The sequence below is a fragment of the Python bivittatus genome, unplaced genomic scaffold, assembly GCF_059951505.1.
Source record: "Python bivittatus isolate LINGU-HERP-01145 unplaced genomic scaffold, Pbiv_v1 ctg000480_np1212, whole genome shotgun sequence".
NCBI lineage: Eukaryota > Metazoa > Chordata > Lepidosauria > Squamata > Pythonidae > Python > Python bivittatus.
In genome coordinates this window covers 63464687-63490811 of record NW_028277075.1, presented here as the reverse complement: position 1 = coordinate 63490811, position 26125 = coordinate 63464687, and the positions used below count along the sequence as shown (strand labels likewise).

General features: G+C 57.5%; 1 protein-coding gene across 1 annotated transcript in view; it reads right to left on the bottom strand.

The window, feature by feature from the left end:
- The window catches only part of MUC6 (mucin 6, oligomeric mucus/gel-forming), a 72812-nt gene that overhangs the window by 5624 nt on the left and 41063 nt on the right, over positions 1–26125 (bottom strand). Inside the window, exons 24-62 of the mRNA XM_088145099.1 lie at positions 22932–23088; positions 22139–22276; positions 21199–21261; positions 20016–20051; positions 18483–18656; positions 17709–17753; positions 17364–17591; positions 16795–17271; positions 16470–16514; positions 15878–16357; positions 15551–15595; positions 14634–15438; positions 14339–14521; positions 14042–14221; positions 13717–13761; positions 13422–13604; positions 13125–13304; positions 12800–12844; positions 12505–12687; positions 12208–12387; positions 10966–11010; positions 10671–10853; positions 10374–10553; positions 10049–10093; positions 9754–9936; positions 9132–9511; positions 8361–9019; positions 6707–7343; positions 6382–6426; positions 5790–6269; positions 5465–5509; positions 4549–5352; positions 3633–4436; positions 3041–3520; positions 2125–2304; positions 1800–1844; positions 1208–1687; positions 883–927; positions 291–770 (exon numbers count right to left, since the gene is read on the bottom strand). Coding sequence (XP_088001225.1) covers positions 291–770; positions 883–927; positions 1208–1687; positions 1800–1844; positions 2125–2304; positions 3041–3520; positions 3633–4436; positions 4549–5352; positions 5465–5509; positions 5790–6269; positions 6382–6426; positions 6707–7343; positions 8361–9019; positions 9132–9511; positions 9754–9936; positions 10049–10093; positions 10374–10553; positions 10671–10853; positions 10966–11010; positions 12208–12387; positions 12505–12687; positions 12800–12844; positions 13125–13304; positions 13422–13604; positions 13717–13761; positions 14042–14221; positions 14339–14521; positions 14634–15438; positions 15551–15595; positions 15878–16357; positions 16470–16514; positions 16795–17271; positions 17364–17591; positions 17709–17753; positions 18483–18656; positions 20016–20051; positions 21199–21261; positions 22139–22276; positions 22932–23088 — 10072 coding nt within the window. The remainder of the gene's footprint in view (positions 1–290; positions 771–882; positions 928–1207; positions 1688–1799; positions 1845–2124; positions 2305–3040; positions 3521–3632; positions 4437–4548; positions 5353–5464; positions 5510–5789; positions 6270–6381; positions 6427–6706; positions 7344–8360; positions 9020–9131; positions 9512–9753; positions 9937–10048; positions 10094–10373; positions 10554–10670; positions 10854–10965; positions 11011–12207; positions 12388–12504; positions 12688–12799; positions 12845–13124; positions 13305–13421; positions 13605–13716; positions 13762–14041; positions 14222–14338; positions 14522–14633; positions 15439–15550; positions 15596–15877; positions 16358–16469; positions 16515–16794; positions 17272–17363; positions 17592–17708; positions 17754–18482; positions 18657–20015; positions 20052–21198; positions 21262–22138; positions 22277–22931; positions 23089–26125) is intronic.

Below are 26125 nucleotides of genomic sequence, written 5' to 3'. Positions count from 1 at the left end.
TCTCCAACAAATCCTGAAAAAACTATTTCTTCTTCAAATATAAGTATTGCACAAAAACAAGAAAAAATACCAGAACTAATATTTTACTGGCCCTACCAGTGGGAATGGAGGGTGAAAGAGTTTTCCAACACTCAAAAGTGAAAAAGAAACAATGTGATGCCACGAAATGGCAAGGAGCAAATTACTAATGAATAAGGCCAGCTGGGATAAGGGAAGGAGTTCATCTGTGACTTAAACAAAATCCCAGGGGATAGCTGCAGAATACCATTAAAACCAAAAGCCTAACTTACCACTGCTGGTCCTGATTGGTCTCGTGCTCGGCGTCGAAGGGGCCGGGGTCTTGGTCGTCAGGGTGGTGGTAGAGGGGGTGACGGGAGGGGTGCTGCTGGGCAAGGAGGTGGTGGGAGTGGTAGTGATGGGAGTGGTAGTGGTGGGACTGGTGACCGGGCTGCTGGTGGAGGCAGAGGTCGCTGTGGGAGGCGGGCTTGGAGTCGTGGGTAGAGGTGTGCTGGTGCTGGAGGTGGCTGAGGTGGCGGGGGTGGTGGAGGTATGGGCGGGGGTGGTGCTTGTCGGGGTGGGCGCGCTACTTGGCGTAGACTCGGTGGAAGTACGGGTGGGCACGCTCAGGGTAGAGATTGGTGTTGTGGTTTTGGGCGTGGTGGTGGTGGCGCTCTGCGTCGATGGCGTGGTGCTGGCGGTCGAAGAGGGGGAGGTGGTCGGCGTTGTTTTCGGGGTGCTGCTGCTGGGGACCGCGGTCGGAGGGGTGGAAGCTGCAAGGCAGAGGCAAACCAGGCAGTAGCGGTGAGGCGGCGGGACTGGGCTGCCCCGAGGCAAGGGTCCCCGGGGAGAGCTCTCCTCTGGCCTTCGCCTGGAGGGGCTTACCTGTAGCGGTGGGCGTCGGAACTGGCGGGCTGGTCTCTGGAGTCGCTGTGATAGGGAAAAGCAGAGAGAAGGCCGTGTGGGAGAAAGAAGTAAGGGGTTGGGGGAAAGCCGCCGAGGGCCAGAGCGGTGCTGGGGGCGGAAGGCATGGTGCTTCAAGCCGGAGCCCAGCGGCCAGGCTGAGCACGACGGGGCGACCACTGCCCGCAGGGTGGCTGCGAAAAGGTGCCGGAAGGGGCAGGCAAGGGGTCTTGAGGCCTCTGCTGTGGGAAGGGCCCCCGGGAGATGGGTGGTGCGCGGAGTCGCTGAAGCCAACGGCCCAACTTACCACTGCTGGTCCTGATTGGTCTCGTGCTCGGTGTCGAAGGGGCCGGGGTCTTGGTCGTCAGGGTGGTGGTAGAGGGGGTGACGGGAGGGGTGCTGCTGGGCAAGGAGGTGGTGGGAGTGGTAGTGATGGGAGTGGTAGTGGTGGGAGTGGTGACCGGGCTGCTGGTGGAGGCGGAGGTTGCTGTGGGAGGCAGGCTTGGAGTCGTGGGTAGAGGTGTGCTGGTGCTGGAGGTGGTTGAGGTGGCGGGGGTGGTGGAGGTGTGGGCGGGGGTGGTGCTTGTCGGGGTGGGTGCGCTACTAGGCGTGGACTCGGTGGAAGTAGGGGTGGGCACGCTCAGGGTAGAGATTGGTGTTGTGGTTTTGGGCGTGGTGGTGGTGGCGCTCTGCGTCGATGGCGTGGTGCTGGCGGTCGAAGAGGGGGAGGTGGTCGGCGTTGTTTTCGGGGTGCTGCTGCTGGGGACCGCGGTCGGAGGGGTGGAAGCTGCAAGGCAGAGGCAAACCAGGCAGTAGCGGTGAGGCGGCGGGACTGGGCTGCCCCGAGGCAAGGGTCCCCGTGGAGAGCTCTCCTCTGGCCTTCGCCTGGAGTGGCTTACCTGTAGCGGTGGGCGTCGGAACTGGCGGGCTGGTCTCTGGAGTCGCTGTGGTAGGGAAGAGCAGAGAGAAGGCCGTGTGGGAGAAAGAAGTAAGGGGTTGGAAGAAAGCCGCTGAGGGCCAGAGCGGCGCTGGGGCCGGAACACACAGTGCTTCAAGCCGGAGCCCAGCGGCCAGGCTGAGCACGACGGGGCGACCATTGCCCGCAGGGTGCCCGCGGAAAGGTGCCGGAAGGGGCAGGCAAGGGGTCTTGAGGCCTCTGCTGTGGGAAGGGCCCCCGGGAGATGGGTGGTGCGCGGAGTCGCTGAAGCCAACGGCCCAACTTACCACTGCTGGTCCTGATTGGTCTCGTGCTCGGTGTCGAAGGGGCCGGGGTCTTGGTCGTCAGGGTGGTGGTAGAGGGGGTGACGGGAGGGGTGCTGCTGGGCAAGGAGGTGGTGGGAGTGGTAGTGATGGGAGTGGTAGTGGTGGGAGTGGTGACCGGGCTGCTGGTGGAGGCGGAGGTCGCTGTGGGAGGCGGGCTTGGAGTCGTTGGTAGAGGTGTGCTGGTGCTGGAGGTGGTTGAGGTGGCGGGGGTGGTGGAGGTGTGGGCGGGGGTGGTGCTTGTCGGGGTGGGCGCGCTACTTGGCGTGGACTCGGTGGAAGTAGGGGTGGCCACGCTCAGGGTAGAGATTGGTGTTGTGGTTTTGGGCGTGGTAGTGGTGGCGCTCTGCGTCGATGGCGTGGTGCTGGCGGTCGAAGAGGGGGAGGTGGTCGGCGTTGTTTTCGGGGTGCTGCTGCTGGGGACCGCGGTCGGAGGGGTGGAAGCTGCAAGGCAGAGGCAAACCAGGCAGTAGCGGTGAGGCGGCGGGACTGGGCTGCCCCGAGGCAAGGGTCCCTGTGGAGAGCTCTCCTCTGGCCTTCGCCTGGAGGGGCTTACCTGTAGCGGTGGGCGTCGGAACTGGCGGGCTGGTCTCTGGAGTCGCTGTGGTAGGGAAGAGCAGAGAGAAGGCCGTGTGGGAGAAAGAAGTAAGGGGTTGGGGGAAAGCCGCTGAGGGCCAGAGCGGCGCTGGGGCCGGAACACACAGTGCTTCAAGCCGGAGCCCAGCGGCCAGGCTGAGCACGACGGGGCGACCATTGCCCGCAGGGTGCCCGCGAAACGGTGCCGGAAGGGGCAGGGAAGGGGTCTTGAGGCCTCTGCTTTGGAAGGGCCCCCGGGAGATGGGTGGTGCGCGGAGTCGCTGAAGCCAATGGCCCAACTTACCACTGCTGGTCCTGATTGGTCTCGTGCTCGGTGTCGAAGGGGCCGGGGTCTTGGTCGTCAGGGTGGTGGTAGAGGGGGTGACGGGAGGGGTGCTGCTGGGCAAGGAGGTGGTGGGAGTGGTAGTGATGGGAGTGGTAGTGGTGGGAGTGGTGACCGGGCTGCTGGTGGAGGCGGAGGTCGCTGTGGGAGGCGGGCTTGGAGTCGTGGGTAGAGGTGTGCTGGTGCTGGAGGTGGTTGAGGTGGCGGGGGTGGTGGAGGTGTGGGCGGGGGTGGTGCTTGTCGGGGTGGGCGCGCTACTTGGCGTGGACTCGGTGGAAGTAGGGGTGGGCACGCTCAGGGTAGAGATTGGTGTTGTGGTTTTGGGCGTGGTGGTGGTGGCGCTCTGCGTCGATGGCGTGGTGCTGGCGGTCGAAGAGGGGGAGGTGGTCGGCGTTGTTTTCGGGGTGCTGCTGCTGGGGACCGCGGTCGGAGGGGTGGAAGCTGCAAGGCAGAGGCAAACCAGGCAGTAGCGGTGAGGCGGCGGGACTGGGCTGCCCTGAGGCAAGGGTCCCCGTGGAGAGCTCTCCTCTGGCCTTCGCCTGGAGGGGCTTACCTGTAGCGGTGGGCGTCGGAACTGGCGGGCTGGTCTCTGGAGTCGCTGTGGTAGGGAAGAGCAGAGAGAAGGCCGTGTGGGAGAAAGAAGTAAGGGGTTGGGGGAAAGCCGCTGAGGGCCAGAGCGGCGCTGGGGCCGGAACACACAGTGCTTTAAGCCGGAGCCCAGCGGCCAGGCTGAGCACGACGGGGCGACCATTGCCCGCAGGGTGCCCGCGAAACGGTGCCGGAAGGGGCAGGGAAGGGGTCTTGAGGCCTCTGCTTTGGAAGGGCCCCCGGGAGATGGGTGGTGCGCGGAGTCGCTGAAGCCAACGGCCCAACTTACCACTGCTGGTCCTGATTGGTCTCGTGCTCGGTGTCGAAGGGGCCGGGGTCTTGGTCGTCAGGGTGGTGGTAGAGGGGGTGACGGGAGGGGTGCTGCTGGGCAAGGAGGTGGTGGGAGTGGTAGTGATGGGAGTGGTAGTGGTGGGAGTGGTGACCGGGCTGCTGGTGGAGGCGGAGGTCGCTGTGGGAGGCGGGCTTGGAGTCGTGGGTAGAGGTGTGCTGGTGCTGGAGGTGGTTGAGGTGGCGGGGGTGGTGGAGGTGTGGGCGGGGGTGGTGCTTGTCGGGGTGGGCGCGCTACTTGGCGTGGACTCGGTGGAAGTAGGGGTGGCCACGCTCAGGGTAGAGATTGGTGTTGTGGTTTTGGGCGTGGTGGTGGTGGCGCTCTGCGTCGATGGCGTGGTGCTGGCGGTCGAAGAGGGGGAGGTGGTCGGCGTTGTTTTCGGGGTGCTGCTGCTGGGGACCGCGGTCGGAGGGGTGGAAGCTGCAAGGCAGAGGCAAACCAGGCAGTAGCGGTGAGGCGGCGGGACTGGGCTGCCCCGAGGCAAGGGTCCCTGTGGAGAGCTCTCCTCTGGCCTTTGCCTGGAGGGGCTTACCTGTAGCGGTGGGCGTCGGAACTGGCGGGCTGGTCTCTGGAGTCGCTGTGGTAGGGAAGAGCAGAGAGAAGGCCGTGTGGGAGAAAGAAGTAAGGGGTTGGGGGAAAGCCGCTGAGGGCCAGAGCGGCGCTGGGGCCGGAACACACAGTGCTTCAAGCCGGAGCCCAGCGGCCAGGCTGAGCACGACGGGGCGACCATTGCCCGCAGGGTGCCCGCGAAACGGTGCCGGAAGGGGCAGGCAAGGGGTCTTGAGGCCTCTGCTTTGGAAGGGCCCCCGGGAGATGGGTGGTGCGCGGAGTCGCTGAAGCCAACGGCCCAACTTACCACTGCTGGTCCTGATTGGTCTCGTGCTCGGTGTCGAAGGGGCCGGGGTCTTGGTCGTCAGGGTGGTGGTAGAGGGGGTGACGGGAGGGGTGCTGCTGGGCAAGGAGGTGGTGGGAGTGGTAGTGATGGGAGTGGTAGTGGTGGGAGTGGTGACCGGGCTGCTGGTGGAGGCGGAGGTCGCTGTGGGAGGCGGGCTTGGAGTCGTGGGTAGAGGTGTGCTGGTGCTGGAGGTGGTTGAGGTGGCGGGGGTGGTGGAGGTGTGGGCGGGGGTGGTGCTTGTCGGGGTGGGCGCGCTACTTGGCATGGACTCGGTGGAAGTAGGGGTGGGCACGCTCAGGGTAGAGATTGGTGTTGTGGTTTTGGGCGTGGTGGTGGTGGCGCTCTGCGTCGATGGCGTGGTGCTGGCGGTCGAAGAGGGGGAGGTGGTCGGCGTTGTTTTCGGGGTGCTGCTGCTGGGGACCGCGGTCGGAGGGGTGGAAGCTGCAAGGCAGAGGCAAACCAGGCAGTAGCGGTGAGGCGGCGGGACTGGGCTGCCCCGAGGCAAGGGTCCCCGTGGAGAGCTCTCCTCTGGCCTTCGCCTGGAGGGGCTTACCTGTAGCGGTGGGCGTCGGAACTGGCGGGCTGGTCTCTGGAGTCGCTGTGGTAGGGAAGAGCAGAGAGAAGGCCGTGTGGGAGAAAGAAGTAAGGGGTTGGGGGAAAGCCGCTGAGGGCCAGAGCGGCGCTGGGGCCGGAACACACAGTGCTTCTAGCCGGAGCCCAGCGGCCAGGCTGAGCACGACGGGGCGACCATTGCCCGCAGGGTGCCCGCGAAACGGTGCCGGAAGGGGCAGGGAAGGGGTCTTGAGGCCTCTGCTGTGGGAAGGGCCCCCGGGAGATGGGTGGTGCGCGGAGTCGCTGAAGCCAACGGCCCAACTTACCACTGCTGGTCCTGATTGGTCTCGTGCTCGGTGTCGAAGGGGCCGGGGTCTTGGTCGTCAGGGTGGTGGTAGAGGGGGTGACGGGAGGGGTGCTGCTGGGCAAGGAGGTGGTGGGAGTGGTAGTGATGGGAGTGGTAGTGGTGGGAGTGGTGACCGGGCTGCTGGTGGAGGCGGAGGTCGCTGTGGGAGGCGGGCTTGGAGTCGTGGGTAGAGGTGTGCTGGTGCTGGAGGTGGTTGAGGTGGCGGGGGTGGTGGAGGTGTGGGCGGGGGTGGTGCTTGTCGGGGTGGGCGCGCTACTTGGCGTGGACTCGGTGGAAGTAGGGGTGGGCACGCTCAGGGTAGAGATTGGTGTTGTGGTTTTGGGCGTGGTGGTGGTGGCGCTCTGCGTCGATGGCGTGGTGCTGGCGGTCGAAGAGGGGGAGGTGGTCGGCGTTGTTTTCGGGGTGCTGCTGCTGGGGACCGCGGTCGGAGGGGTGGAAGCTGCAAGGCAGAGGCAAACCAGGCAGTAGCGGTGAGGCGGCGGGACTGGGCTGCCCCGAGGCAAGGGTCCCCGTGGAGAGCTCTCCTCTGGCCTTCGCCTGGAGGGGCTTACCTGTAGCGGTGGGCGTCGGAACTGGCGGGCTGGTCTCTGGAGTCGCTGTGGTAGGGAAGAGCAGAGAGAAGGCCGTGTGGGAGAAAGAAGTAAGGGGTTGGGGGAAAGCCGCTGAGGGCCAGAGCGGCGCTGGGGCCGGAACACACAGTGCTTCTAGCCGGAGCCCAGCGGCCAGGCTGAGCACGACGGGGCGACCATTGCCCGCAGGGTGCCCGCGAAACGGTGCCGGAAGGGGCAGGGAAGGGGTCTTGAGGCCTCTGCTGTGGGAAGGGCCCCCGGGAGATGGGTGGTGCGCGGAGTCGCTGAAGCCAACGGCCCAACTTACCACTGCTGGTCCTGATTGGTCTCGTGCTCGGTGTCGAAGGGGCCGGGGTCTTGGTCGTCAGGGTGGTGGTAGAGGGGGTGACGGGAGGGGTGCTGCTGGGCAAGGAGGTGGTGGGAGTGGTAGTGATGGGAGTGGTAGTGGTGGGAGTGGTGACCGGGCTGCTGGTGGAGGCGGAGGTCGCTGTGGGAGGCGGGCTTGGAGTCGTGGGTAGAGATGTGCTGGTGCTGGAGGTGGTTGAGGTGGCGGGGGTGGTGGAGGTGTGGGCGGGGGTGGTGCTTGTCGGGGTGGGCGCGCTACTTGGCGTGGACTCGGTGGAAGTAGGGGTGGGCACGCTCAGGGTAGAGATTGGTGTTGTGGTTTTGGGCGTGGTGGTGGTGGCGCTCTGCGTCGATGGCGTGGTGCTGGCGGTCGAAGAGGGGGAGGTGGTCGGCGTTGTTTTCGGGGTGCTGCTGCTGGGGACCGCGGTCGGAGGGGTGGAAGCTGCAAGGCAGAGGCAAACCAGGCAGTAGCGGTGAGGCGGCGGGACTGGGCTGCCCCGAGGCAAGGGTCCCCGTGGAGAGCTCTCCTCTGGCCTTCGCCTGGAGGGGCTTACCTGTAGCGGTGGGCGTCGGAACTGGCGGGCTGGTCTCTGGAGTCGCTGTGGTAGGGAAGAGCAGAGAGAAGGCCGTGTGGGAGAAAGAAGTAAGGGGTTGGGGGAAAGCCGCTGAGGGCCAGAGCGGCGCTGGGGCCGGAACACACAGTGCTTCAAGCCGGAGCCCAGCGGCCAGGCTGAGCACGACGGGGCGACCATTGCCCGCAGGGTGCCCGCGAAAAGGTGCCGGAAGGGGCAGGGAAGGGGTCTTGAGGCCTCTGCTTTGGAAGGGCCCCCGGGAGATGGGTGGTGCGTGGAGTCAATGAAGCCAACGGCCCAACTTACCACTGCTGGTCCTGATTGGTCTCGTGCTCGGTGTCGAAGGGGCCGGGGTCTTGGTCGTCAGGGTGGTGGTAGAGGGGGTGACGGGAGGGGTGCTGCTGGGCAAGGAGGTGGTGGGAGTGGTAGTGATGGGAGTGGTAGTGGTGGGAGTGGTGACCGGGCTGCTGGTGGAGGCGGAGGTCGCTGTGGGAGGCGGGCTTGGAGTCGTGGGTAGAGGTGTGCTGGTGCTGGAGGTGGTTGAGGTGGCGGGGGTGGTGGAGGTGTGGGCGGGGGTGGTGCTTGTCGGGGTGGGCGCGCTACTTGGCGTGGACTCGGTGGAAGTAGGGGTGGGCACGCTCAGGGTAGAGATTGGTGTTGTGGTTTTGGGCGTGGTGGTGGTGGCGCTCTGCGTCGATGGCGTGGTGCTGGCGGTCGAAGAGGGGGAGGTGGTCGGCGTTGTTTTCGGGGTGCTGCTGCTGGGGACCGCGGTCGGAGGGGTGGAAGCTGCAAGGCAGAGGCAAACCAGGCAGTAGCGGTGAGGCGGCGGGACTGGGCTGCCCCGAGGCAAGGGTCCCCGTGGAGAGCTCTCCTCTGGCCTTCGCCTGGAGGGGCTTACCTGTAGCGGTGGGCGTCGGAACTGGCGGGCTGGTCTCTGGAGTCGCTGTGGTAGGGAAGAGCAGAGAGAAGGCCGTGTGGGAGAAAGAAGTAAGGGGTTGGGGGAAAGCCGCTGAGGGCCAGAGCGGCGCTGGGGCCGGAACACACAGTGCTTCTAGCCGGAGCCCAGCGGCCAGGCTGAGCACGACGGGGCGACCATTGCCCGCAGGGTGCCCGCGAAACGGTGCCGGAAGGGGCATGGAAGGGGTCTTGAGGCCTCTGCTGTGGGAAGGGCCCCCGGGAGATGGGTGGTGCGCGGAGTCGCTGAAGCCAACGGCCCAACTTACCACTGCTGGTCCTGATTGGTCTCGTGCTCGGTGTCGAAGGGGCCGGGGTCTTGGTCGTCAGGGTGGTGGTAGAGGGGGTGACGGGAGGGGTGCTGCTGGGCAAGGAGGTGGTGGGAGTGGTAGTGATGGGAGTGGTAGTGGTGGGAGTGGTGACCGGGCTGCTGGTGGAGGCGGAGGTCGCTGTGGGAGGCGGGCTTGGAGTCGTGGGTAGAGATGTGCTGGTGCTGGAGGTGGTTGAGGTGGCGGGGGTGGTGGAGGTGTGGGCGGGGGTGGTGCTTGTCGGGGTGGGCGCGCTACTTGGCGTGGACTCGGTGGAAGTAGGGGTGGGCACGCTCAGGGTAGAGATTGGTGTTGTGGTTTTGGGCGTGGTGGTGGTGGCGCTCTGCGTCGATGGCGTGGTGCTGGCGGTCGAAGAGGGGGAGGTGGTCGGCGTTGTTTTCGGGGTGCTGCTGCTGGGGACCGCGGTCGGAGGGGTGGAAGCTGCAAGGCAGAGGCAAACCAGGCAGTAGCGGTGAGGCGGCGGGACTGGGCTGCCCCGAGGCAAGGGTCCCCGTGGAGAGCTCTCCTCTGGCCTTCGCCTGGAGGGGCTTACCTGTAGCGGTGGGCGTCGGAACTGGCGGGCTGGTCTCTGGAGTCGCTGTGGTAGGGAAGAGCAGAGAGAAGGCCGTGTGGGAGAAAGAAGTAAGGGGTTGGGGGAAAGCCGCTGAGGGCCAGAGCGGCGCTGGGGCCGGAACACACAGTGCTTCTAGCCGGAGCCCAGCGGCCAGGCTGAGCACGACGGGGCGACCATTGCCCGCAGGGTGCCCGCGGAAAGGTGCCGGAAGGGGCAGGGAAGGGGTCTTGAGGCCTCTGCTGTGGGAAGGGCCCCCGGGAGATGGGTGGTGCGCGGAGTCGCTGAAGCCAACGGCCCAACTTACCACTGCTGGTCCTGATTGGTCTCGTGCTCGGTGTCGAAGGGGCCGGGGTCTTGGTCGTCAGGGTGGTGGTAGAGGGGGTGACGGGAGGGGTGCTGCTGGGCAAGGAGGTGGTGGGAGTGGTAGTGATGGGAGTGGTAGTGGTGGGAGTGGTGACCGGGCTGCTGGTGGAGGCGGAGGTCGCTGTGGGAGGCGGGCTTGGAGTCGTGGGTAGAGGTGTGCTGGTGCTGGAGGTGGTTGAGGTGGCGGGGGTGGTGGAGGTGTGGGCGGGGGTGGTGCTTGTCGGGGTGGGCGCGCTACTTGGCGTGGACTCGGTGGAAGTAGGGGTGGGCACGCTCAGGGTAGAGATTGGTGTTGTGGTTTTGGGCGTGGTGGTGGTGGCGCTCTGCGTCGATGGCGTGGTGCTGGCGGTCGAAGAGGGGGAGGTGGTCGGCGTTGTTTTCGGGGTGCTGCTGCTGGGGACCGCCGTCGGAGGGGTGGAAGCTGCAAGGCAGAGGCAAACCAGGCAGTAGCGGTGAGGCGGCGGGACTGGGCTGCCCCGAGGCAAGGGTCCCCGTGGAGAGCTCTCCTCTGGCCTTCGCCTGGAGGGGCTTACCTGTAGCGGTGGGCGTCGGAACTGGCGGGCTGGTCTCTGGAGTCGCTGTGGTAGGGAAGAGCAGAGAGAAGGCCGTGTGGGAGAAAGAAGTAAGGGGTTGGGGGAAAGCCGCTGAGGGCCAGAGCGGCGCTGGGGCCGGAACACACAGTGCTTCTAGCCGGAGCCCAGCGGCCAGGCTGAGCACGACGGGGCGACCATTGCCCGCAGGGTGCCCGCGAAACGGTGCCGGAAGGGGCAGGGAAGGGGTCTTGAGGCCTCTGCTGTGGGAAGGGCCCCCGGGAGATGGGTGGTGCGCGGAGTCGCTGAAGCCAACGGCCCAACTTACCACTGCTGGTCCTGATTGGTCTCGTGCTCGGTGTCGAAGGGGCCGGGGTCTTGGTCGTCAGGGTGGTGGTAGAGGGGGTGACGGGAGGGGTGCTGCTGGGCAAGGAGGTGGTGGGAGTGGTAGTGATGGGAGTGGTAGTGGTGGGAGTGGTGACCGGGCTGCTGGTGGAGGCGGAGGTCGCTGTGGGAGGCGGGCTTGGAGTCGTGGGTAGAGATGTGCTGGTGCTGGAGGTGGTTGAGGTGGCGGGGGTGGTGGAGGTGTGGGCGGGGGTGGTGCTTGTCGGGGTGGGCGCGCTACTTGGCGTGGACTCGGTGGAAGTAGGGGTGGGCACGCTCAGGGTAGAGATTGGTGTTGTGGTTTTGGGCGTGGTGGTGGTGGCGCTCTGCGTCGATGGCGTGGTGCTGGCGGTCGAAGAGGGGGAGGTGGTCGGCGTTGTTTTCGGGGTGCTGCTGCTGGGGACCGCGGTCGGAGGGGTGGAAGCTGCAAGGCAGAGGCAAACCAGGCAGTAGCGGTGAGGCGGCGGGACTGGGCTGCCCCGAGGCAAGGGTCCCCGTGGAGAGCTCTCCTCTGGCCTTCGCCTGGAGGGGCTTACCTGTAGCGGTGGGCGTCGGAACTGGCGGGCTGGTCTCTGGAGTCGCTGTGGTAGGGAAGAGCAGAGAGAAGGCCGTGTGGGAGAAAGAAGTAAGGGGTTGGGGGAAAGCCGCTGAGGGCCAGAGCGGCGCTGGGGCCGGAACACACAGTGCTTCTAGCCGGAGCCCAGCGGCCAGGCTGAGCACGACGGGGCGACCATTGCCCGCAGGGTGCCCGCGGAAAGGTGCCGGAAGGGGCAGGGAAGGGGTCTTGAGGCCTCTGCTGTGGGAAGGGCCCCCGGGAGATGGGTGGTGCGCGGAGTCGCTGAAGCCAACGGCCCAACTTACCACTGCTGGTCCTGATTGGTCTCGTGCTCGGTGTCGAAGGGGCCGGGGTCTTGGTCGTCAGGGTGGTGGTAGAGGGGGTGACGGGAGGGGTGCTGCTGGGCAAGGAGGTGGTGGGAGTGGTAGTGATGGGAGTGGTAGTGGTGGGAGTGGTGACCGGGCTGCTGGTGGAGGCGGAGGTCGCTGTGGGAGGCGGGCTTGGAGTCGTGGGTAGAGGTGTGCTGGTGCTGGAGGTGGTTGAGGTGGCGGGGGTGGTGGAGGTGTGGGCGGGGGTGGTGCTTGTCGGGGTGGGCGCGCTACTTGGCGTGGACTCGGTGGAAGTAGGGGTGGGCACGCTCAGGGTAGAGATTGGTGTTGTGGTTTTGGGCGTGGTGGTGGTGGCGCTCTGCGTCGATGGCGTGGTGCTGGCGGTCGAAGAGGGGGAGGTGGTCGGCGTTGTTTTCGGGGTGCTGCTGCTGGGGACCGCCGTCGGAGGGGTGGAAGCTGCAAGGCAGAGGCAAACCAGGCAGTAGCGGTGAGGCGGCGGGACTGGGCTGCCCCGAGGCAAGGGTCCCTGTGGAGAGCTCTCCTCTGGCCTTTGCCTGGAGGGGCTTACCTGTAGCGGTGGGCGTCGGAACTGGCGGGCTGGTCTCTGGAGTCGCTGTGGTAGGGAAGAGCAGAGAGAAGGCCGTGTGGGAGAAAGAAGTAAGGGGTTGGGGGAAAGCCGCTGAGGGCCAGAGCGGCGCTGGGGCCGGAACACACAGTGCTTCTAGCCGGAGCCCAGCGGCCAGGCTGAGCACGACGGGGCGACCATTGCCCGCAGGGTGCCCGCGAAACGGTGCCGGAAGGGGCAGGGAAGGGGTCTTGAGGCCTCTGCTGTGGGAAGGGCCCCCGGGAGATGGGTGGTGCGCGGAGTCGCTGAAGCCAACGGCCCAACTTACCACTGCTGGTCCTGATTGGTCTCGTGCTCGGTGTCGAAGGGGCCGGGGTCTTGGTCGTCAGGGTGGTGGTAGAGGGGGTGACGGGAGGGGTGCTGCTGGGCAAGGAGGTGGTGGGAGTGGTAGTGATGGGAGTGGTAGTGGTGGGAGTGGTGACCGGGCTGCTGGTGGAGGCGGAGGTCGCTGTGGGAGGCGGGCTTGGAGTCGTGGGTAGAGATGTGCTGGTGCTGGAGGTGGTTGAGGTGGCGGGGGTGGTGGAGGTGTGGGCGGGGGTGGTGCTTGTCGGGGTGGGCGCGCTACTTGGCGTGGACTCGGTGGAAGTAGGGGTGGGCACGCTCAGGGTAGAGATTGGTGTTGTGGTTTTGGGCGTGGTGGTGGTGGCGCTCTGCGTCGATGGCGTGGTGCTGGCGGTCGAAGAGGGGGAGGTGGTCGGCGTTGTTTTCGGGGTGCTGCTGCTGGGGACCGCGGTCGGAGGGGTGGAAGCTGCAAGGCAGAGGCAAACCAGGCAGTAGCGGTGAGGCGGCGGGACTGGGCTGCCCCGAGGCAAGGGTCCCTGTGGAGAGCTCTCCTCTGGCCTTTGCCTGGAGGGGCTTACCTGTAGCGGTGGGCGTCGGAACTGGCGGGCTGGTCTCTGGAGTCGCTGTGGTAGGGAAGAGCAGAGAGAAGGCCGTGTGGGAGAAAGAAGTAAGGGGTTGGGGGAAAGCCGCTGAGGGCCAGAGCGGCGCTGGGGCCGGAACACACAGTGCTTCTAGCCGGAGCCCAGCGGCCAGGCTGAGCACGACGGGGCGACCCTTGCCCGCAGGGTGCCCGCGGAAAGGTGCCGGAAGGGGCAGGGAAGGGGTCTTGAGGCCTCTGCTGTGGGAAGGGCCCCCGGGAGATGGGTGGTGCGCGGAGTCGCTGAAGCCAACGGCCCAACTTACCACTGCTGGTCCTGATTGGTCTCGTGCTCGGTGTCGAAGGGGCCGGGGTCTTGGTCGTCAGGGTGGTGGTAGAGGGGGTGACGGGAGGGGTGCTGCTGGGCAAGGAGGTGGTGGGAGTGGTAGTGATGGGAGTGGTAGTGGTGGGAGTGGTGACCGGGCTGCTGGTGGAGGCGGAGGTCGCTGTGGGAGGCGGGCTTGGAGTCGTGGGTAGAGGTGTGCTGGTGCTGGAGGTGGTTGAGGTGGCGGGGGTGGTGGAGGTGTGGGCGGGGGTGGTGCTTGTCGGGGTGGGCGCGCTACTTGGCGTGGACTCGGTGGAAGTAGGGGTGGGCACGCTCAGGGTAGAGATTGGTGTTGTGGTTTTGGGCGTGGTGGTGGTGGCGCTCTGCGTCGATGGCGTGGTGCTGGCGGTCGAAGAGGGGGAGGTGGTCGGCGTTGTTTTCGGGGTGCTGCTGCTGGGGACCGCCGTCGGAGGGGTGGAAGCTGCAAGGCAGAGGCAAACCAGGCAGTAGCGGTGAGGCGGCGGGACTGGGCTGCCCCGAGGCAAGGGTCCCTGTGGAGAGCTCTCCTCTGGCCTTTGCCTGGAGGGGCTTACCTGTAGCGGTGGGCGTCGGAACTGGCGGGCTGGTCTCTGGAGTCGCTGTGGTAGGGAAGAGCAGAGAGAAGGCCGTGTGGGAGAAAGAAGTAAGGGGTTGGGGGAAAGCCGCTGAGGGCCAGAGCGGCGCTGGGGCCGGAACACACAGTGCTTCTAGCCGGAGCCCAGCGGCCAGGCTGAGCACGACGGGGCGACCATTGCCCGCAGGGTGCCCGCGGAAAGGTGCCGGAAGGGGCAGGGAAGGGGTCTTGAGGCCTCTGCTGTGGGAAGGGCCCCCGGGAGATGGGTGGTGCGCGGAGTCGCTGAAGCCAACGGCCCAACTTACCACTGCTGGTCCTGATTGGTCTCGTGCTCGGTGTCGAAGGGGCCGGGGTCTTGGTCGTCAGGGTGGTGGTAGAGGGGGTGACGGGAGGGGTGCTGCTGGGCAAGGAGGTGGTGGGAGTGGTAGTGATGGGAGTGGTAGTGGTGGGAGTGGTGACCGGGCTGCTGGTGGAGGCGGAGGTCGCTGTGGGAGGCGGGCTTGGAGTCGTGGGTAGAGGTGTGCTGGTGCTGGAGGTGGTTGAGGTGGCGGGGGTGGTGGAGGTGTGGGCGGGGGTGGTGCTTGTCGGGGTGGGCGCGCTACTTGGCGTGGACTCGGTGGAAGTAGGGGTGGGCACGCTCAGGGTAGAGATTGGTGTTGTGGTTTTGGGCGTGGTGGTGGTGGCGCTCTGCGTCGATGGCGTGGTGCTGGCGGTCGAAGAGGGGGAGGTGGTCGGCGTTGTTTTCGGGGTGCTGCTGCTGGGGACCGCGGTCGGAGGGGTGGAAGCTGCAAGGCAGAGGCAAACCAGGCAGTAGCGGTGAGGCGGCGGGACTGGGCTGCCCCGAGGCAAGGGTCCCCGGGGAGAGCTCTCCTCTGGCCTTCGCCTGGAGGGGCTTACCTGTAGCGGTGGGCGTCGGAACTGACGGGCTGGTCTCTGGAGTCGCTGTGGTAGGGAAGAGCAGAGAGAAGGCCGTGTGGGAGAAAGAAGTAAGGGGTTGGGGGAAAGCCGCTGAGGGCCAGAGCGGCGCTGGGGCCGGAACACACAGTGCTTCTAGCCGGAGCCCAGCGGCCAGGCTGAGCACGACGGGGCGACCATTGCCCGCAGGGTGCCCGCGGAAAGGTGCCGGAAGGGGCAGGGAAGGGGTCTTGAGGCCTCTGCTGTGGGAAGGGCCCCCGGGAGATGGGTGGTGCGCGGAGTCGCTGAAGCCAACGGCCCAACTTACCACTGCTGGTCCTGATTGGTCTCGTGCTCGGTGTCGAAGGGGCCGGGGTCTTGGTCGTCAGGGTGGTGGTAGAGGGGGTGACGGGAGGGGTGCTGCTGGGCAAGGAGGTGGTGGGAGTGGTAGTGATGGGAGTGGTAGTGGTGGGAGTGGTGACCGGGCTGCTGGTGGAGGCGGAGGTCGCTGTGGGAGGCGGGCTTGGAGTCGTGGGTAGAGGTGTGCTGGTGCTGGAGGTGGTTGAGGTGGCGGGGGTGGTGGAGGTGTGGGCGGGGGTGGTGCTTGTCGGGGTGGGCGCGCTACTTGGCGTGGACTCGGTGGAAGTAGGGGTGGGCACGCTCAGGGTAGAGATTGGTGTTGTGGTTTTGGGCGTGGTGGTGGTGGCGCTCTGCGTCGATGGCGTGGTGCTGGCGGTCGAAGAGGGGGAGGTGGTCGGCGTTGTTTTCGGGGTGCTGCTGCTGGGGACCGCGGTCGGAGGGGTGGAAGCTGCAAGGCAGAGGCAAACCAGGCAGTAGCGGTGAGGCGGCGGGACTGGGCTGCCCCGAGGCAAGGGTCCCCGGGGAGAGCTCTCCTCTGGCCTTCGCCTGGAGGGGCTTACCTGTAGCGGTGGGCGTCGGAACTGACGGGCTGGTCTCTGGAGTCGCTGTGATAGGGAAGAGCAGAGAGAAGGCCGTGTGGGAGAAAGAAGTAAGGGGTTGGGGGAAGCCACCGAGGGCCAGAGCGGCCCTGGGGCCGGAACCCACGGTGCTTCAAGCCGGATCCCAGCGGCCAGGCTGAGCACGACGGGGCGACCCTTGCCCGCAGCGGGTGGGCGCGAAAAGGTGCCGGAAGAGGGCAGGCAAGGGGTCTTGAGGCCTCTGGTGTTGGAAGGGCCCCCGGGAGATGGGTCGTACGCGGAGTCGCTGAAGCCAACGGCCCAACTTACCACTGCTGGTCCTGATTGGTATCGTGCTCGGCGTCGAAGGGGCCGGGGTCTTGGTCGTCATGGTGGTGGTAGAGGGGGTGACGGGAGGGGTGCTGCTGGGCAAGGAGGTGGTGGGAGTGGTAGTGATGGGAGTGGTAGTGGTGGGAGTGGTGACCGGGCTGCTGGTGGAAGCAGAGGTCGCTGTGGGAGGCGGGCTTGGAGTCGCGGGTAGAGGTGTGCTGGTGCTGGAGGTGGTTGAGGTGGCGGGGGTGGTGGAGGTGTGGGCGGGGGTGGTGCTTGTCGGGATGGGCGCGCTACTTGGCGTGGACTCGGTGGAAGTAGGGGTGGGCACGCTCAGGGTAGAGATTGGTGTTGTGGTTTTGGGCGTGGTGGTGGTGGCGCTCTGCGTCGATGGCGTGGTGCTGGCGGTCGAAGTGGGGGAGGTGGTCGGCGTTGTTTTCGGGGTGCTGCTGCTGGGGACCACGGTTGGAAGGGTGGAAGCTGCAAGGCAGAGGCAAACCAGGCAGTAGCGGTGAGGCGGCGGGACTGGGCTGCCCCGAGGCAAGGGTCCCCAGGGAGAGCTCTCCTCTGGCATTTGCCTGGAGGGGCTTACCTGTAGCGGTGGGCGTCGGAAGTGGTGGGCTGGTCTTTGGAGTCGCTGTGGTAGGGAAGAGCAGAGGGAAGGCCGTGTGGGAGAAAGAAGTAAGGGGTTGGGGGAAAGCCGCCGAGGGCCATAGCGGCGCTGGGGCCGGAACCTACGGTGCTTCAAGCTAGAGCCCAGCGGCCAGGCTAAGCACGACGGGGCGACCCTTGCCCGCAGGGTGGACGCGAAAAGGTGCCAGAAGGGGCAGGCAAGGGGTCTTGAGGCCTCTGCTGTGGGAAGGGCCCCCGGGAGATGGGTGGTGCGCGGAGTCACTGAAGCCAACGGCCCAACTTACCACTGCTGGTCCTGATTGGTCTCGTGCTCGGCGTCGAAGGGGCCGGGGTCTTGGTCGTCAGGGTGGTGGTAGAGGGGGTGACGGGAGCGGTGCTGCTGGGCAAGTAGGTGGTGGGAGTGGTAGTAATGGGAGTGGTAGTGGTGGGAGTGGTGACCGGGCTGCTGGTGGAGGTGGAGGTCACTGTGGGAGGCGGGCTTGGAGTCGTGGGTAGAGTTGTGCTGATGCTGGAGGTGGTTGAGGTGGCGGGGGCGGTGGAGGTGTGGGTGGGGGTTGTGCTTGTCGGGGTGGGCGCGCTACGTGGCGTGGATTTGGTGGAAGGAGGGGTGGGCACGCTCAGGGTAGAGATTGGTTTTGTGGTTTTAGGTGTGGTGGTGGTGGTGCTTTTCGTCGATGGCGTGGTTCTCCGGGTTGGACAGGGAGACCTGTCTGTTGTTTTCGTGGTTCTAGTTGTTTCTGCTGTTGTTACAGGTGTGGAAGCTGCAGTTGAACCAGAAAATTAAATTGATTTTGTTGGTTACCCTTTAAGGATTCTGAAGAATTATTTTGCTTCATGAATTTGATATACTTACTAATGTATTTTGATGGTGAAGTATTGGTTGTTGTCTGATTTATATATGACGGCTGTGTTGGAACAGTCTTTGTGGCTGGATGGTCTGTCTTTGGTGTTTTTTTTTGAGTAGTCATTGTTGGTTGATATGTGCTGGTTCTTGTTGTTTGTGTCAATTTAGTAGTTTTTGTTGTTACTGTCAATGAAGTTGTTATTGTTGTTTTTGGTGTGCTACTTTTCCTTGTGGAAGCTGTTATAGGGAGAAAAAAATAGTGGGAAGCGATAGTTCTCTAATGTTTGTGGTTGGTCACCTGGAGCATTATGGTAGTCTTTTAGTTTTTTGGTATTATTTTAAGTGTCTTCTTACCTGTTGATGTAGGTGCTATGGTTGTTAAAGTTTTTTCTGAGGTTTCTGTAAAGAGAATTGGGAGAAGAAATTATAGAGTTTCTTGTGAGAAGTTACAAAATGTATATTGCTGTCAAAGTATTAAATGTCTACTAGATGTACTGTGCAGTGTTTCTGAACTTTGACAAATTTAGGATGTGTGGACTTCAACTCCCAGAATTCCCTAGCTCGCATGCTGGCTGAGGAATTCTTGGAGCTGTTGTCCAAAATCTTTAAGTTGGTAAGGTTGAGAAATAATGTAATAAGTTATGATCTTGAAGAGTTGTATTTAGTGAAATAATGGAAAGACCCTAAGATGTTTGAAAAATAAATTAGGTTCCTGTTATGACTGGTGTGACTTTTTTGATCAACATTATACTCCCCATCTTCTTATCGCAATTCAAGGTTCAGGCCCTTTTTGTGCATTTCAATATTGTCTAGTAAACAATAAATTAAGTTCAAATTGGAAACCTGCCAAATTTTGTTATAACTGCGGTGACATGAATTGCTTTGATCACGGTAGGTACATTTGGGGTGAGTGCTCTATATGCCTTTGGCATGGGTGTCTTTGAACAAAGGTAATTGTAATCACATGAGTAAAGGTTGCAGAAGGTGAGATAGGGAAGATTGGAATTGACCTGAAAGTGACGCAAGTAATGGGGGGGAGGGGCTGTTCGGAGATATGCGCTGGTTGTAGCTTATTTCTTTAAAGATGCTGTTGACACCACTGTTGTATGGCTTTGGGGAATGACATACCAGTAAAATGTGTAGAGATCATGGTACTGATTTGGGGCCTTGTGGTAGTGGAAGTGGTCTTCAAAGTGCTTGATATTGTGGATTCTGTGGAAACAGTGGTTTTCGACACTGTAGAAGGAGATGAACTTGCTGTAGTTTCCAGTGTACCTATGGTGTGTGGTGGGGTTGTTGTGGCTGCAAAAAATCAGAACATTAAAAAATAGAGTTAGGCTTACATAAATTCTGAAATGGAAAGGAAGCAAAGGGAAGCTTGCGAGACTACTTAGTGAAGCACCTGGTGTAGCTCTGGATCAGGCAACCTTTTCTGTAGGAGAGTAGAAGAGGAATGATGGTAATAGAATGATGCTGCCAGAGGGGGAGCAGAAGATTTGGCCCTCTCTCTCCTTATTTGGGGCAGTCAGTGTTTATTGTACATGTTTTAAAAAGAAAGTTGAGACTGTTGGATACTTAACACCTATTGTACCACTTGCTTTGCAAACTAAACCCAACTGTGATGGAATGGAATTATGAAGGCCAGGCTCAGGGAGAAAAACATTTTCTTACATCTCCTGAGGAGCGTGGGAGATACAAGAGGATGAGACTGGAACCTCCCTGAGGAATTCACAATGTTGTGGCTGGCATTACTTGGGAGCTGGGGTTTCAGTTTGGGAAGATTCTTGCTAGAGGTTGTAGCTAATAAACATAGCTGGACAAAATTTACATGGTCTATTGGAGTTCCTTGGGCTAGGTCTGACACCAACCCAACCCAACCCAACCCAACCCAACCAAACCACCATATTGTTGTTTAACAGTTTTCAGCTGAAATTCAGCACTGAAATTTCAGGGGGTTTCAGGGGGTTGTAAATTGGGGGTGGAATCCATGGTCCAGAAATAGCTGCATAAAACAAGGAAACGTGAGTCTGGCATTCCTATTCATATCCTTTATTGTTTATTATGGTGGAAAATAGAAATCAATAGTTTTTCTCACTGTAGAGACTAGGGCTTGGCCCCAAGCCTTACTTTCAATAGCAGGACCAATCCTTGAGTAGGGACACTCTCCTTCATGGAAGAGGGAGAGTAAATTTTAGCTGAACCACTTGGGTCTTTTGAAAAACTTTTATTGTCAGCCCTGTCAGGTTGACCAGACCTAGAAATCAATTCCACAGGAAGGCTATAACTGCCTTTATTGAGATTGGCTATAATAACAGGATCTTCCAAATCTGATGGTTCTGTAACCTACACCCAGCCCTTCTTATACCTCTGTGTATCAGGGAGGTGTCTGTCTGAGCCACTTTTGAGTGTTCTGAACTTTAAAAAAAACATGTTTCAGTCACGTTTGCCTAGGTAACAGGTCCTGCATATTTCTGTCAAGGCCATAGGAAGGGTAAACTAGAAAAAAATCAATTTCCTTCCCCTTTTGATCTGCTGCTGGATCAACACCTTAAATGGAGAAAAGAAACCATTCCATTGGGGAAGGCTGCAGTCAAGTCCAACTCTGTATGTTAAATTCAGTGTGCCATATCTTTAAAGAGATATTTTAAAATTTGTATTTACCTGCTATAGTTGTTGAATGGGGTACAGGTGGCAGTTCTGTGAAAAGAAAACATTATAAAACGTTTTGTATGGTCAAAAGAATTCAGAGATCTGCGGGCACTAATATGTTTCATTTTGATGTCCTATCAGCATACAGTATAACTTCATTGGCAAGCAATCATGTGAATACATAATGCACAGTTAATGCATATATCTTGTGAATGCAAGTAGTCCTCGCTTAACAACCACTCATTCAGAGACCGTTTGAAATTACGACATGCTGAACGAGTAGTACTTATGACTGGTTCTTGTACTTACAATCGGTTCAGCATCCCCATGTTCACATGATTGTGTTTCGCATGCTCGGTAACCAGCCGACATTGCCGACTGGTCACGTGATCACAATTTGCAACCTTTCCTGCCAGCTTCCCACAAGCAAAGTCAATGGGGAAGCTGGCATGAACTTGGAAGTTGCGATCACATGAAGTCCTCACTTAATGATCTGCTCAGTCCTCACATAATGACAACAGTTGAAAGTGCTGGAAATGCTGTCATAAAGTGGTGCAGTCATGTGACATCACACTCAATGAATGAGCTGATTAACAATGGAGTTTCTGGTTTCAATTACTGTTGTTAAGTGAGGACTACCTGTACCACGATGACCAAGTATCTGGGCTTGTATAACTGTGATTTTGCCACATGAAGTTATAGCACATTCATTCAACATAATGTTGACATAAACACTGTCAATAAATTACAGTTGCTTCATGCTTAGCATGAAGCAACAGTAATTTGTCAACAGTATTCCAATGGCAAGTTATTGCTGAATAAAATAATTATCAGCAATATACTTTCCATAGTACTGTGTCCATTTCCATGGTGAAGCTACATTCTAGGGTACATATAATTGCAGAAATGTTCAGCATTAACATCAGGACAACTTTTCTTCCCATTCAAGAAATACCTAATTTTTTATATTAAAAAAATAATTTTCCAGCCACCGTAATATACATAGTATATTTCCTAACTGATCAGATATCATAGTAAGTGGATAGAACAACAAAGAATCAGTATTAGGAACTAATTACAAAATAAGGTAATCAGTTAAAATATGCTCGTACTAATGGAATTAGTAAAGTTGGATAGACTTGAAGAACATTTCTGAACACAAGGTTGTTATTGAAAATTGGAGCTCTTTTCTTACCACAGGGTATGCAGGCTCCCTTCTTTAAATCATAGAACTTGCCACGTGAACAGTTGTAACAGCCTAAAAGAAAGGGTAAATATATATCTTGATCACTATGCATTCTTTTAGCTATGCACTGGTCTCAAAATAAGAGTTAAGAAATTCTTAACATTTGTAAATGAGCCTTGTACAATTAACTAACATTTCCACATTTGATCAACTGGGCCCATAATTTTCCACACAACATTCTGAAAAATATTGACTGTTTTTTTAAAAAAACACATCTTTCTGAGTTTCTGCTTGCTTTTTTTAGTTTTTCGCATCAGACAGTAGACAATTTAACTGTTGCAAAATTAATGTTTTCCTTAAATTATTGCAGATATATAATGATTTTATTAATTAATCATTTAATATTGATGACAGGATATCAAAAGTGAAATTGAATGGTTACATTTTTACAGTCTGGAAAAGATAGAGACCATTAGTATAAAATTGGAATCCACCTCAGTAGATTTTGAAGACAAATGTCTTTGATGAAGCCAGGATTCTCTGCAATGCTCTACTGATTAGTTAGTCCTTGTAACTGTTAATTAATTAGACCTTGTAACTGTTAATATTAACAATTTCAGGTCTCTCTTTTGATTTAAGCCTCATAAACTGCAACTACAGTTGTTAGATGAATTCAGTGTTCAAAACTGGGACAAGCTGAGCCTAACAAGATAGTAACTAATTAAACTCATCAATTTTTTTATAGCACTGTCTTGAAATCAATGCCATAAGATGAATTTAAGGAGGCTGCTCAAAATATTTGGACAAGTGTCTGGAGTTATATCTGGTGGTATGACTATGTACAAATTGCAAGAAAACGTAGTGAAAAAAAGACTTCATGGGCAATCTTTTGTAGCCATCATTGGCTAAGACGGTTTCTACTCTGAAAAGGCAAACAATATTACTTTACCTTCAATGTTGACTTCTGTTACTGGTAACATATTTTGACATTTACAGGGGCGATAATGCCAGGTACAATTTACTTCATTAACATAACTATAATCCATGCCAATCTTCCTATGGGTGTTGAAGAAGTCACAGTATACAGCTAAAAGTACATAGAGAAAGTTATTGTTCAAAAGGTCACAAAATCACCTATTCACAAGATCACCTAGATGGACAATGAACAATAACAGTGATGCCAATGTTCTGTTCTCCCTTAAGTCGAGAAAATCAAGTTGACAGTTGTGCTTTGACTTCTGATACAAAGAGATCTGTATAGAATTATGTTTAAAAAAATGAACCAGCAGTGGATTTCAAACTCATTCCAAATCAGTCAAGGAAATTTTTGCAGATGGCTCCAAAATCTGAGCCTTTAACGTACAGTTTTAACATACAGGCTTTTAGCATTGTCAAAATGCTCCGTGGACCTGAAGAATGTTAGCATGTTGGTTAGTTTCCTTTGCCTGAAACTGCACACAGAAGATATTCGATAGTTTCTTGCAGCTGCACTTTGTAAAGACTGATACAAAAGACAAGTAGTCTGTGCTAGAAGTTGTCTATCATGACTTATCTTCTCATTAGAAAGCCCCAAAGAGCCTCTGAGGAAGATAGCCATGTGTTCTAGTTACACCAAACATTCCTCTATTTTAATAACTGCCCATTTCAAGTCAGATATAGAACCACTGGAAGAGAGGGCAAAGGCCTTGAAGTTTCCCTCCAGTAAACTGAGAAAGAATTTCAACATGTTTGAAGAAACTTACGGCAGAAGTCAGGGGTTCTCCAATCAATGCAGACACCAACATCTAAGCAAGCTTTTGCATAGACTGCAATGGCATCACACATACATTCACAATCTCCTCCACTGTCACATCCACATGAGTCTCGGACACAAGATTCATAGTAAGGCATCCAGTATACCTGTAGTGGAAAACAAAAAGTCAGTCTGAAAAGGGTTGTTTTAGAAAAGATACTTCTTATGTGTTCAGCAGGAGCCAGTAAGTGATAACCACCAGTTAAATAAAGCAGACTTTTTTTGCAACTGAGTTTGCTATGATTTTCTTTGACTCGATTTGAACTGGACTCAGCAAACTGAGATCTTTTCTCGCAATATAAAAATAGCTCATTAAAAAAAAGTCTTATTTCAAAAGTTCAACCCTTACTGAACTTTGAGTTGCACTATGGGGGATTGGATAGTCTCAATGTTTCCTTGAGTACTCCAACTCCTTTCTATTCCCACTTAATGATGGCTACAGCAGTAAAGTTTCTTAGCCTCTCTTTCAACTCTCCCTCTTTCTTTTGTGCCACAAAGGTTGCAATAGCACCCACAATATATTCATTGTTTAGGATCTCTGATAGTTAGCATGCTGATATTATCATGGTGAAAGGATTAGGGATGGATGAATATCCAGGTGCTTGTTTCAATTTGAGCTGAGTAAGACTTTTCTGGGAAAATAACGACCACAGCAGAACTGACGTTGTAAGTCCAGCTCAGTAATGTGACATTTCACTTAACGACTGTATGACGGAGTTGCAATTCCAATTGGAGTTGGTAAGTGAGGATTACCTGTAATGTTCTGATGTTTAAATAGATTTGAAAATAGTCAAAATTGCCTAAATTAATAGATTCAGAAAGAGAGAGACAGACAGGCTAACTATCTGGGTTACCTTAATCTTCTCTAAGTTAAACATATCCACTTCTTTGGCACTATCCCATAGAATGTCATGGGTCCACCTTCATCACTCTCCTCTGATTTTATTCAGATTACTGCTGTCTTTCTGAATCTGCCACTCTGCTTAACTGTGCTTTTCAGAAACACAACATAGCTTATTTTATGGCCTATATTCATACCAAGGATGATTTGATCCATTATATTCTTTAGGTGTACCCCAGAGAAATGGAATATAATATAACAATGTGAAGTGTGAATGCAGCAAACAAACGTGGAAACACTTGCAATAGCTCCAGTGCAGAGCCATTATTATCAAATGTTGACTAATATTATATAATATGTGAAAAACTTAATTTTAATATGAATGCATGTGTTTCCGTCACTTCCCGCAGTTTATGGAGGAGGTGAGGGAGATGAAGCAAGAGAAGAGATGTCTAGAGCATTGCTGGTGCTCAACCAAGGATGAGCTCAACCAGATACAGATTCAAGCAGCTATTAAGGCCTACGTTGTGATGGTAAGGGCGGTGAAGTGACAATACTTCTCCGCCTTTATTGCATCCGCAGATTGCTGCCCTGCAGCCCTGTTTTGGGTGACACAAGCCCTCTTGGGTAAAGGAGGCCTGCAGCACCTTTTGCAGGGGCATGCACAAGAATTTGCTCAGTATCTGTTGGATAAAATTGCTTGGATTAGTTCACAACTGGATGCTGGCTTTGCTGTAGGTCCAGAGGAGATGTCTGGGGAGGAGTCTTGCCCAGTTATCTGGGAATGATTTGAACCTGAGGAAGTGGGCAGGGTCTTTTGAGCTGTGAGCTCAGCCACCTGCTCCCTTAGATCCATGTCCTTCTTGGCTTGTGAAAGCAGCCCAGGGGCTGTTGTGTGAGTGGGCTGTAGTGGTGGTTAATTCTTCTTTGAGGGAAGGGATTGTTCCATTGCCTCTTAAAGAGGCTCTGGTGTGCTCCCTCCTCAAGAAGCCATCACTAGATCCCACCATACTGGACAAATTTTGTCCAGTATCTAACCTCTCTTTTTTGGGTAAGGTGGTTTTGCAATAGCTTCAGAGGGCCTTGGATGAAGCAGATTATCTGGATCCTTTTCCATCTGGATTCAGACCAGGGTATGGGACAGAAACAGCATTGGTTGCACTTCTGGATGATCTCTGGTATGGGCAGGATGGAGGCTGTGCATTCATCCTTGCCCTACTTGACTTTCGATGCCATCGACCATGGTATCCTTCTAGACTAGCTCAGGAGATTGAGGGTGGGTGGCATTGTGTTGTGCCAGTTCACCTCCTTCCTGTGGGGCTGATTCCAGTCAGTGGTGATTGGGGAGGAGCGATCCCATCCTTGGGACCTGTTATGTGAGGTGCCACAGGATTTGGTACTCTCCCCCTTTCTATTTAATATCTACATGAGGCCGCTGGGTGAGCTCATCCATTGCCACTATACATCTCTGCCCTGGAGAAGTAAGTGATGCTATGGATGCCTTATCCTGGTGTCTGGAGGCTGTGAGGATCTAGATTGAAACAACAGACTTCAGTTGAACCCTGGCAAGACTGAATGGCTTTGGGTTTGGGGACCTGCCAGTTCTGGGACTATACCATCTTTGGTGCTGGATGGGGTGGCCCTGCCCCAGGCAGACCTAGTGCACAATTTGGGGGTCCTCCTAGACTCGCAACTCCTGCTCAAAGAGCAGGTGGCACTTGTGGCCTTTGCACAACTCCATGTTGTGCCAATTATGCCCTTTTCCGGATCGGGAGGCTCTGGTCACAGTCACCCATGCTCTAGTCACCTCCAGATTGGACTACTGTAATGCACTCTACATGGGGCTGCCCTTGAAGAATATCTGGAAGCTTCATCTGGTGCAGAATGTGGCAGCACATTCCTAGAAGACCACACGTTATACCTCTGCTTCGCGAGTTGCACTGGCTGCTGGTTTGCTTCTGGGCCCAATTCAAGGTGCTAGTTTTGACCTTTAAAGCCCTTCATGGCATGGGGCTGGGTTATCTGAGGGACTGCCTCTCCCTGATCACATCAGTCCATCTCATTAGATCTGGCAGGGGAGGTATGCTATATGTTCCAATGGCCAGGGACTTGCATTTGGTGGGTCCCAGGAGGTGGGCCTTCTCTGCTGTGGCTCCCTCCTTGTGGAACATTCTCCCCACTGAAGTGAGGCTTGCCCCTTCCCTGCTGTCCTTTAGGAGGTTGCTCAAGACCTGGCTGTGTCATCAGGCCTGGGGTTCTTTGGGAACTGGAGACATTCTTAGATGGCTCCACTGTAATTGATA